Below are 12,193 nucleotides of genomic sequence, written 5' to 3'. Positions count from 1 at the left end.
TAATGAAGAGGGTGAGAAACTCTGGTTACCTTCGCCCTTTCATAACTTTATTATCAGGGGCGGCCCAAGATGTTTTGTCACTTAAGACAAAGCAGAAAATGCCGCCGCCCTCACTGCTGTTGCCGCCTGAGGCAACGTGGAGAAGCCCTGGCATGCTGAAGGTGATGCAAGGGAATGAAGGAGACCACAGAGGAGCAAGCAGCAGCTGTGGTCCCCTCTTCCCAGGCAACACACAGATGACAAGCGAAGGTGGTGGCAATCAGGACGTTCCTGGGGCTCCAGGATCTGCTGATCCTCCCAGCTGCCCCCCACACTGCCGCCTTAGGCAACTGCCTCATTGAGTCTCATGGGTGTGCCTGCCAGCCTTGCTTTATACAACAACAAAAATGTCTCTTTATTCAGAAAATAACAATCACCTTTATAGGTACAACTTGCTCTTGATTCTGTGATTCCAAAGTCAAATTGCTCATCTGCTTATAGAACACAGATAAGCTGGCTAGTGCACCATCGTAGGGCAAACTGGCCCCAATCTAGAGATGCATATAGGCTTCAGTTTATTGTGAAGCCCCTGTTGGTTGGCAAGAGAAGCGGTTTCCTACACTGAGTTCACCCTCCTCCATTATAGGGTAGGAGGGATGGGGGGCGGGGCGGGAGGAAGCACAAACACAGCAGATGATCTCTGGATCAGAGCTGGAAACACAAAACAATGGATGGAGGTGCAGAGTCCTCTCTTTCAAGCTGAAGCCTCAGAATAGTGGAAGAGAAACTACCTGTGGGTACCAGTTATTGCACACAGAATGACACTTGCTGGGCTTGGATATTGATGTTCTCTGTTCCTTAGACTCAACCAACATTATGCAGTATTTATTTCCCAATTGTGGGATCAGTTATGTGGTTTTACAGAGCAGAAATGCTCTGTTATGTGGATTTTAAAAAGCCCCTATTAACAGATGTCAATATAACGTTTTAAAAATAATAACGTAAAACAGATTTAGAACTTGATCTGGGATAATATTAAGAATGTTCTTATCACACTTATGCAAGGCTTGTTTTCAAATCCTAGCCATGTTAGCCTAGTTACCAAGCAGTAGGGGATATTATAGGATTATATAAGAGAATGTAGCTGCAATTAACTGTCCTCTTAATTATCTAATACATATGGGAACCTATTCCAGAGAGATGTCACAGAATGATATTTACATCAACATGGGATCAGTGAATTGTAAAATTTACAGTTAAAGTCATGACGACCACAGAGGAATGCAATACAGTTTATTAATTAGTATTACAAATTAGCTCTGTTTTGCTGATCCGCACTATTTGAAAAAAATAATAACTTGATTAAAATCAATGTTGAAAGAAAGAGTGGAAATGAATTATTTAGGGGATGATAATTTTATTTATATTTTTATTATTTAATTTTAAAACCCTCAAGGCAGTTAACAAAAAATTAAATTATGTCACTCTGTTCTGAAGTGATATGGAACACATTGGTCCAAATTTGTGACACTTGTGAGCCCTGTTTAATTTGTGGACAAAGATTTAACATCAGTCTGTCTGGAAAAAGTCACCCTTTGAACTTGAAAACCCCCACTCCATGTGTATGTATGAATCTCTGTAGTTATCTACTAGTAAAGGAAGAACATTCTGCAGGTACCCAGGAGAAATTCAGTTCTTACTGCTTATTTCCCAGTCTATAACTCTGGGACTGAAAACAGATGCTAGGGTGGCGAGCTGGCAAGTAGATGAGGTTTGCTGAGCATGGCATCACAGTGAGCCAGCCCACTAGCCTTAGAGGCCAGTATCGAGATAGGCAGTAGAAGCTGGTCAATTAGGATGAAAGGGAAACTGCTCCACGAACCTCAGTCTGTCCTTGACCAACTCCCACTTGCCTCCCTTCTTACTCTTAGCCAGTTCCTGGGATGGGAATTGTCTGTCAATGCTTCTGGCTCTGTCCCTGTCCCTCCCTACCAGTCCTCATGGGCACCAGCCACCACTGCAGAAAGCAATGATGTCATCATGCTTGTCTCTAAATGTATGGAACCCATACATTCCACTGGTCCCCTTCTCCATAACCTTGTCCTAGCAGCAGCCAAAAGTATGCACCCATATTGATCCTTGGTCATCCTATAGGCTGGTGGAGAAATAAATGGTCCAGGTAGGAAGCCATACATCCAGTTCCTCCCAGACGCCCCCCCCCCAATTCATGATATCTAGATAAGCCATACAGGCAGCCAGATACCCTTCAGTTGAAAATATAATCGCATAGTCTAAAATGGATGTTAAACCTGCATTGTGCTGCAATGTTAAAATTTCAAATCAATTAAACATAATTGCTTGGGCATCAATAGAAATATCTCCCCAAGTCCACTGTGATCTCATGCTGTGTGTGTGTGTGTGTGTGTGTGTGTGTGTGTGTGTGTAACTCTGTATAAGGCATTTCATGTTTTGGTTCTTGAGGATTGATTTTAGCAATGACTTTTGGCCGAAAACTGGAACCAGGACTAAACTGAACAGCTCTCAGTCTGCATCCAAAGGGAAATACTGAATTGCATCGGTTGAACTGCTACACGTTTATTTTTGTTTAGATTCAAGACATTTTCACAAAAATGTATATATCTTCAACAAAGTGCAATACTGCAGGGAACTGCCCATTCCATAAAGCACGTTATGGAAGGCAAGAGTGGCAGAATTCAAGAGATGCAAGGCAAAAATAATAATAAAAAAGAGGAAGAATCCATACTGATTAAACCAGAACAAACAAATACCCTGCTCAGCATCTATATTTTCAATTTATAGTGAATTCCACTTCTAACAGATAATTTTGTTTTGTTTTAAAGAAGGCAAAAAAGGCAAAAAAAAAAAATCTCTATGAATACAGTCCCAGAAAAGAGTGGCTTTCCATCGGTGATCACCTGTGTGCCGGTGGAGGTAACAGGATGGAGCTGTGATGGACAGGATGGCAGTGACTACGACAAGTGTGCTTCAATGCGAAGCCAATGGAGTCCTTGCCGAACGTAACGGACTAGGTGGGTCATACTGCTGTGTTGCGATAATGGAGCTATCACCAAGTCCAGCTCTGTGAAGAACTCTGCAAAATAAAAATAAAAATAAGGAAGTGAACTCCTATCTGGGATAACTGAACAAATGCATTCACAAAGTATTATGATTATTTATTAAATCCGTATTCCAGATTTAATTCCCTTCCTCCAAAGATCACAGGGCAGTTTACAACATAATACAAAAGGAGAATACAAAATCCATAACAAAACAAAACAAAACAACAACACACACACCAATGTTAGCTGTGTCCATTAACTTTAATGGGTCTCCTCTGAGTAGGCTAGCATCAATGCTTTTTTCCCAGTGTATCAGTCATGATTTGCAGAACTGAGTGGGCTACATTTTTAAGGAGTCAAGAGATGGGGCTTATTAGAGTAAGAAAGGTGGCTTGTTACAAAATATGCAATTTGAGATTTTCAGCAGCTGATTATTTCTGCACTTAGCTTTAGGAATAATAATAGCTGGTTATGGTTTCTCCAGTGGCGTAGCGTGGGGGGTGCAGGGGGGGCCGGCCACACCGGGCGCAACATCTGGGGGTTAGGGTTAGGGGGCGCAAATCCACGGGTTAGGGGGCGCAAATTACTTGCCTTGCCCTGGGTGCTGGCAACCCACGCTACGCCACTGGGTTTCTCTCTACTGGCTGAGCACCTGAGCTGCTTTGACTCAATTCCAAGCAGAATTGCTTGCGGGGGAAGAGAACCTGGTGATCTTTTAACATTCAGGGCATGAGGTAGAAAACAAAAACATATGTACAACCAATATATAACAACAACAAACAAACAAATAGATAATAATAGTACCAAAGAAACAAATAAAAGGTAAAACAAGTTATGCAGTTGACTAGGAAGTTGCGATTCTCACATTCCTCCCCTCATTTCTGACTTGCCATTTGAATCACCACATGTAAGCATATATGCAATCTCATGTTGCTTTACTTAGCACAGTGGGAGGGTGTGACTGCTCTTTGCTTGCCTCCTGGTCCAGCCACTACAGGCTGGTGCAAATGCACCAGTGGAACCAAGCCAGCTCTGTTGTCTGTGTGTTTATTCTGTGCCAATCTCCTGTCACCTCTCCCTCCAGGTAAGCTGCTGTGATGCCTTTGGCAGCAGACCAGGTAAGCGCTTGCCCTTCTTCCCCAGCAGCTGCCCCTCTTAGCATAAGTCAGCCTTCCTCAACCAGATGCCTTTCAGATGCTTTGGAATGCTGTTGCCATCAGGCCCAGTCAAAATATCTAGAGGGAACCAAGTTGAGGAACACTAGCACGGATGCACTGGGAATCTACATAAGTTTGCTGGAACAAATAAATTCTATTGGTTTTAGGGAGTCTCAAAAATGCAGAAGGGGATTAACTACCCATCGTGATTTGTTATCATTCCAAAGTTGTCTGAACCATTTCCAACCTGGTTTGAATGACACAACATGGTAAACCACAGCCAATGTATGAATGGTTACAAGGTGTAACCTGGGTTGACTCCCACCTTCTGCCACACACAGACGCGCGCGCGCACACACACACACACACAGCTTGCAAAAATATGTGCCCTGAAATGTAGGTGAATTGCAGCAATGACTTTAAAAAATAAATATATTGCAAGCTGCTGTGGAAATGTGGCAGACCAAATACTAAAATTAGAAAAAACGAGAAGCTGAAATTGGCTGATCCACCTTCCCTATGAGCGAGTGAACCTGGGACCTTCTTTAGGCAAAGGTTGTGCTTTATCACTGAGTTACAGTCGGTTGCTGCTTTCCAAGTCCAAACATCAGTCATGCTCCTGCAGCTCCCTTCAAAGAAGCATCAGCCATCCATTTTTCCTCTCACCTACGCTTGTCAGTGTCAACAACGGTGAAGAGTCTGCTTTAATCTGAATCCACTAGATGAGTCATGGACTCAAGGCAAACAGAATGACCTGGCTTTCAGCAAATTTGTCATAAGAGGCAGCTCCACATGAACACCATTAGTGTTGTAGATGCAATGTCCGCCCCCCCCCCAAATTGACTTTTAAGCAAGCTGGAAAAGGCCAAAGCTGAGATATCATTCACAGTCTCAAATGTGGACCTCATTTGCTCAGCTCCCACTTGTCGGTACTTGGAACTCAGCATTCACACAGCTCAGCTGTACCTAATTATGTTTGTCAGAAGAGTCCTTCAAATGTCACTTTCACATTTTGTTCCCTACTGAAAAATAAATGTATAGAGCACCAATTATGGATAACCAACTTTAGTCATACTCAGTCTGTTGAAATCAATGGACTTACTCAGTGTTATTTTTATGGGAAAAGGTGCCAGAACTAACCACAAATGTTCCCCTTGTTCTCTTATAATGGCAATGGCGCCCACCTGAGAGGTGCTCGGTTCTGGCTGATAGAAAGCCCTGGGCTTACTTAAGTCCATTTCTTTCAGTGGGTCTACTTTGAGTATGGTCACCTGCACAACATTCTTGAAAGGTGGTACAGGCAACTCTCAGCTTAAGTTATGTTCTGGATACAGCGAGTAAAGTCAAGATTGTGTATAGTCAAAACACATTGGATTCAATGGTGCGTGAGAGTGCCAAAGTCTCTCCCCCCCGACATCCACCCCCTTTTAATTTTTTAAGATTTTTTTTTGCCGCGTGTAAAGCTGAATGTGAGTAGGTTACCTGTGCATAAGTTGAAAGCGACCTTTACAGAAATGTATTAAATAGAAATAGGTTGGGGGCCCACCAGATGGTGCCTTTTCTACAGCCCCCCCAACTTGGAACTGGTTCTCATGAGGACTAGAAACATCCTTTCATTTAAACAAAAGAGAGGGAAGTGGATTTTCTCTGGTTCCTGCATATAGGGCCTAGGGAAAGAATGTAATAAGCAACCACCACCAGAGACATTCACATTCTTTAGATCAGAGAAATCATGGAAACAGTGTGAGGCACCTTTGTTTTCTCTTGCCAGCTTGTCAGCCATGTCCCAGTGCTCATAGCTTCGCAGGATGTTGTTGGTGATGTTGACGTGGCTGGCCGCCATTTGGTGGATGCGCTGGGGAATGCTGACGTTCCCTGACGAGGAAGATCCTGAAGCACCCATGGCGTTCCCAACTGAGCCAATGGGCGATGGGCTCAGAGACACGGGAGATGGTGTTCCTGTGCTCCTGGGAATAGGGAAAGAGAATGAGGTTCCACCTTATGGGGAATTTCCTAGTTGTTGACGGGCAGAGTTTGCTGAAATGCTTTGTTTTAGGTAGTGCAAACTGGTCTATTGAGACAAATGAAGCACCTCTGTCCCACCAGTCTGCCTTCAGCCACTTAAAACTTGCCTGCCTTCTTCCTTGAAAAGGGGGTGGCCTTGGCTATCAGCTTCCCCCTCCTTAGTTTTCAGTGCTGCCCCTTGTAGAATTCAGCAGAAAGGAGGATGTGGACATAATTACTGGCTCTGGCACTACCTACTGTTAGGCTCCCACCCTTCTGTCCCCACCAGTCTCAGGAGAGAACCAGCCACCACTGGAATTAAGAAGTGGAGGAGAATCAAACATTCACCAGAGAGGTATATTGGATCACACCTATAAGAAGCTTTATGAAAGGGGCTGGAGGTGAATGGATGCGCTTCCAGCCCTTTGAAGGAAACATATGCCAAGGCCCTCGCAGGATGCCGGCCGGCCAGCCAGCTGAACAAGGCAGTTCACAACACAGATCAAGGAATATGCGCTACCAGTGATGGTCTGTACAATCTCTGTGACCAAATATGAATTTGCCTTGTTGCCATGGGAACCTCAGGGAAGATTTCTTCCTCCCCCGCCCCAATGAAAGCAGTGGGGGCTTCCCCACTTTTTGCTTAGCACTCTAGCATGAAACCAACAGCAAAGGAAAGGCAGAATGCAAACAAGCTTTTAGCTGCAGATTCTTCCTGTTGTAAGGAATGGAAGCTGGACTCTTACAACTCAGCTGGGCTATGGTCTTAACACCCATTCCCTCCCCTGCTTGTTTGTAACAGAGAATGCTAAGCACCTCACCAGACTACAATTTCAAGCATTCATTGGGATAAGACATGGCAGAAGCTGACATAAGACTAAATTTGTCCATTTAGCCCAGCTATTGCAGGGACAGGGAACTTTTGACCCTTCATATGTTGTGGGACTCCAAGTCCCATCAGCCTCAGCCGACATGGCTGATGGTCAGGGATGATGGGTGTTGTAGTCAGACAACTTCTGGAGGGCTGAAGGATTTCAGGCAAAGTTCCATGGAGAGAATTTTGGTAACTGGGGATGACTGAAAACAACAATATACATACATTTACTTTTTAAAAAACCCTATTCATGCTATGAACACTATTTTTCAGATTGCCCAGTTAACAAAGAATCAAGTTAATCAAGCCATACAACTCCCAAGACTCCCAACATAAACTCATCATGAGCTGTAAGACTGTGGCTAATTTGCATATCTTATTAACATCATTACAATGTTTGACAATTAATCTGCTGGTTCCCCCACCCACAACACCACTGTTAGTATTTGTCTATTATTAAATTTGTCTAATATTAAAAAATAGTGCTTCTCCCCAAAGCCACAGCCTACCTCTCAAAGCTGCTGTATAAGCTGATAGTATTATTACTATTATATTTTTAGAATTATCCTAGCAATGCACTAACATTATTGTATAATGTTGCAAATGGACAGTTCTAAAGTTATTTATACACAATGAGAAACACCTTTGCTTCATTTTTCTAGGGACAGTACAGTTGCAACTTTAGCTTACCTAGAATTAAACGAACTGGGTATAGATTTTGCATTAAGGTTGCAGGAAAAATGTGTGTGTGTTGTGGTGTGTGTGTGTGTGTGTTGGGGGAGTAGGTAGTAACTGCCGCCATTTTGCAGGGAACAGCAGAAATAAATATATTTCATAGTTACAATGATTTTCCAACCTGCTGTTAGAAAACACTCAATGTGCATTATTGGCTTACTATCAAAGTATTTGGTAGAATGAACTAGGACTATTTGCTACAAAATCCAGCCCCTCTGCATAGTAAACAATGCACCATTTTGGAAGGCTCCCTATACAGGAAGGGCCATAGCTCGGTGGAAGAGCATCTGCTTTGCAAACCTAAGTTCCCAAGTTCAGTCCCTTGTATTTCCAGATGGTGTTGGGAGAGTCTCTTGCCCAAAATCCTGCAGAGCAAATGCCAGTCAGTATATAGACAATACTGAGCTGGAAGGACTGATGGTCTGACTCAGCATAAGGCAGCTTCCTATGTCCCTAAAGAGCACTGGGGTAAGCACAACTAAAAATACTTCTATAGATGCCCTTAAGAACTTCTGTGGCGGCTTGTTTCTATTTGGCACCGATTCATCTGGGCAGTGTTTTACAAGAAGCTGTGCTTTAAGTTACCTACTTAGAGCTAAGCTAATGCTCTCATATGGATTTTCTTCTAATTCTAACACCAGCAATTAGGAAACATCTGCCAGCTGAAAGCCCCACTGTGGGGCCTGCCCTTGCAGTGTTGTGCACTCAAAGAGAGCTCAATAAATTCTGGTTTCTGGGAATACAATTAACACCCTAAACATAAACATTTGGGGGCATATGCAAAATCCCAAACACCTGTGCAACACAGCCATGACTTCAATACTGTCTACTGTTTATTGTTTGATTTGGTTTAGATATAATAGGTTTTATTGTCATGGTTTCCCCCAAAATGACTTGGAATTTGGTGCAGATATTGAGAATTTCTGGTTAGAATTCTTTACCACTCCCCCTTCATAGAATTACAATCCCCACATTTCTCTGACAGGTGTGGAGAACCTTTCCAGCACAGGGACCACATTCCCTAAGAATCATAGAAACCTTGAGTAGGAAGGGACCCCAAGGGACATCTAGTCCAACTCCCCCCAGTGCAGGAATCCTTTTGCCCAATGTGGGGCTTGAACCCACAACCCTGAGATAAACAGTCTCATGTGCTATGCTACCAAATGAGCTAAGCAACCTTCTGGGGAATCATCTGCAAACAAAGCATATGTGCTAACACTTAGCTGCAGTTGTCTAGTGCATGGGCGTAGCCAAGGGCGGGGCGGGGCGGGGGGGGGCAGCTGCCACCCCAACAATAGGAATACTTCTGCCCCCCAAAAGTCCTGCCATCCCCAACAAAAATCCTGGCTACACCCATGGTCTAGTGGCAAATTCAGAAGTTCAAGGTCCTGTCATTACAGTTACAGCCACACTCCTTTTAGATTAGACAACTAAGATTATTCAACAATTTTATATATATATATATATATATATATATATATATATATATATATATATATATGGGTTACATTGCAACCATCAATGCAGATCTCAGTGTGTTGCCTTTCAGGTAGGTCTGTTATTTTCTGTGCACGTACATGGGCAAATTATTTGGAGTGCTACAATATCTTGAGTGATTTAAGTTGTGTGTTCCGTAAAGTTGCATTCTACTTAACAGAACTTGCACACCATTCTCTTGAAATGGAAGCCCCCCTGTGTTTTAAAGTGTCCCTAAATGCTTAGCTTTGGAGCATGCAGGGGCTAAACAACACCCCTTTGATGTCAACTGGCAGCTCTGCGGCAGAAATAATAATGCGTTTTCAACCCTCTGTGGCCCCAGACCACTTAGCTATGGTCCCGTCTCCACTGTGTCTTCTGCTAAACCTTAGTTGTATGCTACTCTGCTTAACCAGGTAAAAGGAAAATCTTTCATATACACAGAAGACCAGCCCACCAATGACTGAAAAACAACAACCAATTCACGCCATATATTAGTTATTTCTGTTCACAAGCAGCACCTGCCCTGCGCAAGCTGTGACTCACGAAATCAAATGGCAAGGAATCAAGAAGGCTGGTTAGCGACAACTCTTCCCGTTTCTGTCCCAGCCGGACAACAGAAAAGAAGGCTTTATTAAGCTCCTGGTTGGCAACACCTGATGGGTTATTGGTTCAGTTCAGTTTGGTGGGTCTCAAGGTACAAAGGCCTGGTCCACAGCATGTGCATGAGTTAGAAATGCAAGCCTGATTGATACTATATTGGTTGCAGATTTGTTACCACACGAAGTTCAATGGGCTACTGTTGGTATGTAAAGCCCTTAACAAGTTTGAGACCACTTTACTTGTAGGATCTCCTTACTCTGTATGTGCCCACTCAGCCAATTTGCTGAAAGAAATCATTTGTTTAGTGTGGCAGCACTGACACTTTGGAACTCTCTGCCTATTGATATCAGGCGGGCGCCATCACTGTACTCCTCCTGGCGCCTGCTAAAACCATTTCTGTTTAGACAGGTCTACCCAGTTATTTAGAATGTTGGTGCAAGTTTTAATCTGTTTTTACGTCTACTGTTACTTTAACTTTTAAAAAAATCTTAAATTATTGTTGTCTTTTTAAAATTGTTTTATCTTTTTGGTAAACCACTTTGTTAAAAAAGCAAAACAAGCGCCTTCAATTTAGATGTGTATAAATTTTATTAAATAAAATAAAGCTGCTTTAGTTTTAATATAAGGGTCCAGTTAATCGGTTGAATAAGTGCATTCATGTATTCACCACTATTATGCTTCCAGTTTTATTAAACAGCACTTACCATTTATCAATGAAATATTCATTGGCCTTTCATTACTGAACAAATCTTTTTTTGGGGGTGGGGGGTGGGGCGGGCTGGAATCATTGCCCTGGAGATTAACTATTTTGGCATCCTGGAACACCATGATACTTCCTACTCGATTAACAGCTCTTTTTATGTTACTCATTTGGCTTTAAAAACCGCGCTGATGAAGAGAGTGGGATCGATCAATCCACACAAGGTTTCTCCTTGTTCTGCATGCCAAACTAACTCATGCAACATTTCATCGTAATATAACTACTTATCTTCATCAACGAATAAAGCCCTCACCCCTCTATCCCATCTCACTGGTCGTTTCCCACAAAGAGAGAATACTCACTTTCCATTGCCTCCCCAAGGAGAAGGGGCCTGTGAAACTTTGGAACAATTCTGTAAGGAAAACAAGTTTGGGGGAAAAAGAGAGAAAGAAACAGGTCTTTGTTCACTCAGCAGCAGACACAAAGGAAGATTTACATTGCATTAATATTGATCAGCGCAAAGGAAGGCATTACCTACTTCAGTAGCAAAGCAGAAGGGAAGACACCCGAAGACACCAAAACCTACATTCCTGTACCCGTGAAAATCTACGAAAGCATATATATATATATATATATATATATATATATATATATGCAGGTTTTGGTGTCTTCGGGTGTCTTCCCGTGTAAGAGTCGGGGTGTCTGTGCGACGTTTCGACGAGGTCTCACTCGTCATCTTCAGGCTGGTGCTTTCGGCTTCTTGTTACTGGAACAGAGCTCTGTTCCAGTAACAAGAAGCCGAAAGCACCAGCCTGAAGATGACGAGTGAGACCTCGTCGAAACGTCGCACAGACACCCCGACTCTTACACGGGAAGACACCCGAAGACACCTAAACCTGCATATATATATATATATATATATATATATATATATATATATATATATATATAAAACCATACCAGCATAATAATCCCTTTTAAACTAAAAACAAAGGGTGAGGGGGAAACCCGCAGGTTGGATAATTAGTGGGCTCTAACTAGGATGATAAAAGTCAATGAAAGATGCTATATACCAGAACTCCAGAATAAATCAAGCACCTTTTGTGAAGGTGGTTTAATTATCTTTATCTAAAATTCCTTCTGCGAAGGATGTTTTTCACCTTGCAAGGGAAATCAGCAAACTTTACATCAGGACACAAAAGCTCAGGATGATAACTTGAAATGAGGAGAAATTGCATCTCATAATTGAAAAATATTCGTAAACTTGCACTGAAGACTGTGGTCTTGCTTATACTGGTAGGCCTGGGCTTTTTTGGTTCAAGCTGCCAATATCTGCGCATGTGTCCATGTTACAGCGAATACTCGGTATTTAATTAGCATTAGAAAATCCATACAAATCTGTGAATGCCCAGATATATTATGAATGTCAGCAGTGGTTGCTTACACACTAGGAAGCTTTAGCATTGCCAAGAGATTGCTATTCTACAGGGAGGCTGGAAATGACATTTAAATGATGTTTCCACATAGCATCAAATTTAGCATATATTTCTCATAGGCCCATGCTTACAATATCTAACTTCAATAA

General features: G+C 42.5%; 1 protein-coding gene across 6 annotated transcripts in view; it reads right to left on the bottom strand.

The window, feature by feature from the left end:
- Window positions 1-2,556: 2,556 nt before the first annotated feature.
- Window positions 2,557-12,193, bottom strand: part of AFF2 (ALF transcription elongation factor 2) — a 401,939-nt gene continuing 392,302 nt past the window's right edge. For all 6 annotated transcript variants that reach the window (XM_082207167.1, XM_082207166.1, XM_082207168.1 and 3 more), the window contains 3 exons: window positions 10,971-11,020; window positions 5,969-6,183; window positions 2,557-3,091 (listed from right to left, as the gene is read on the bottom strand). In XM_082207167.1, coding sequence (XP_082063293.1) covers window positions 2,970-3,091; window positions 5,969-6,183; window positions 10,971-11,020 — 387 coding nt within the window. In that variant the 3' untranslated portion in view covers window positions 2,557-2,969. The remainder of the gene's footprint in view (window positions 3,092-5,968; window positions 6,184-10,970; window positions 11,021-12,193) is intronic.

Source organism: Podarcis vaucheri (assembly GCF_965113315.1).
Source record: "Podarcis vaucheri genome assembly, chromosome: Z".
NCBI lineage: Eukaryota > Metazoa > Chordata > Lepidosauria > Squamata > Lacertidae > Podarcis > Podarcis vaucheri.
The sequence above is the reverse complement of the archived record's forward strand: the minus strand, read 5'-3'. Positions and strand labels throughout refer to the sequence as shown.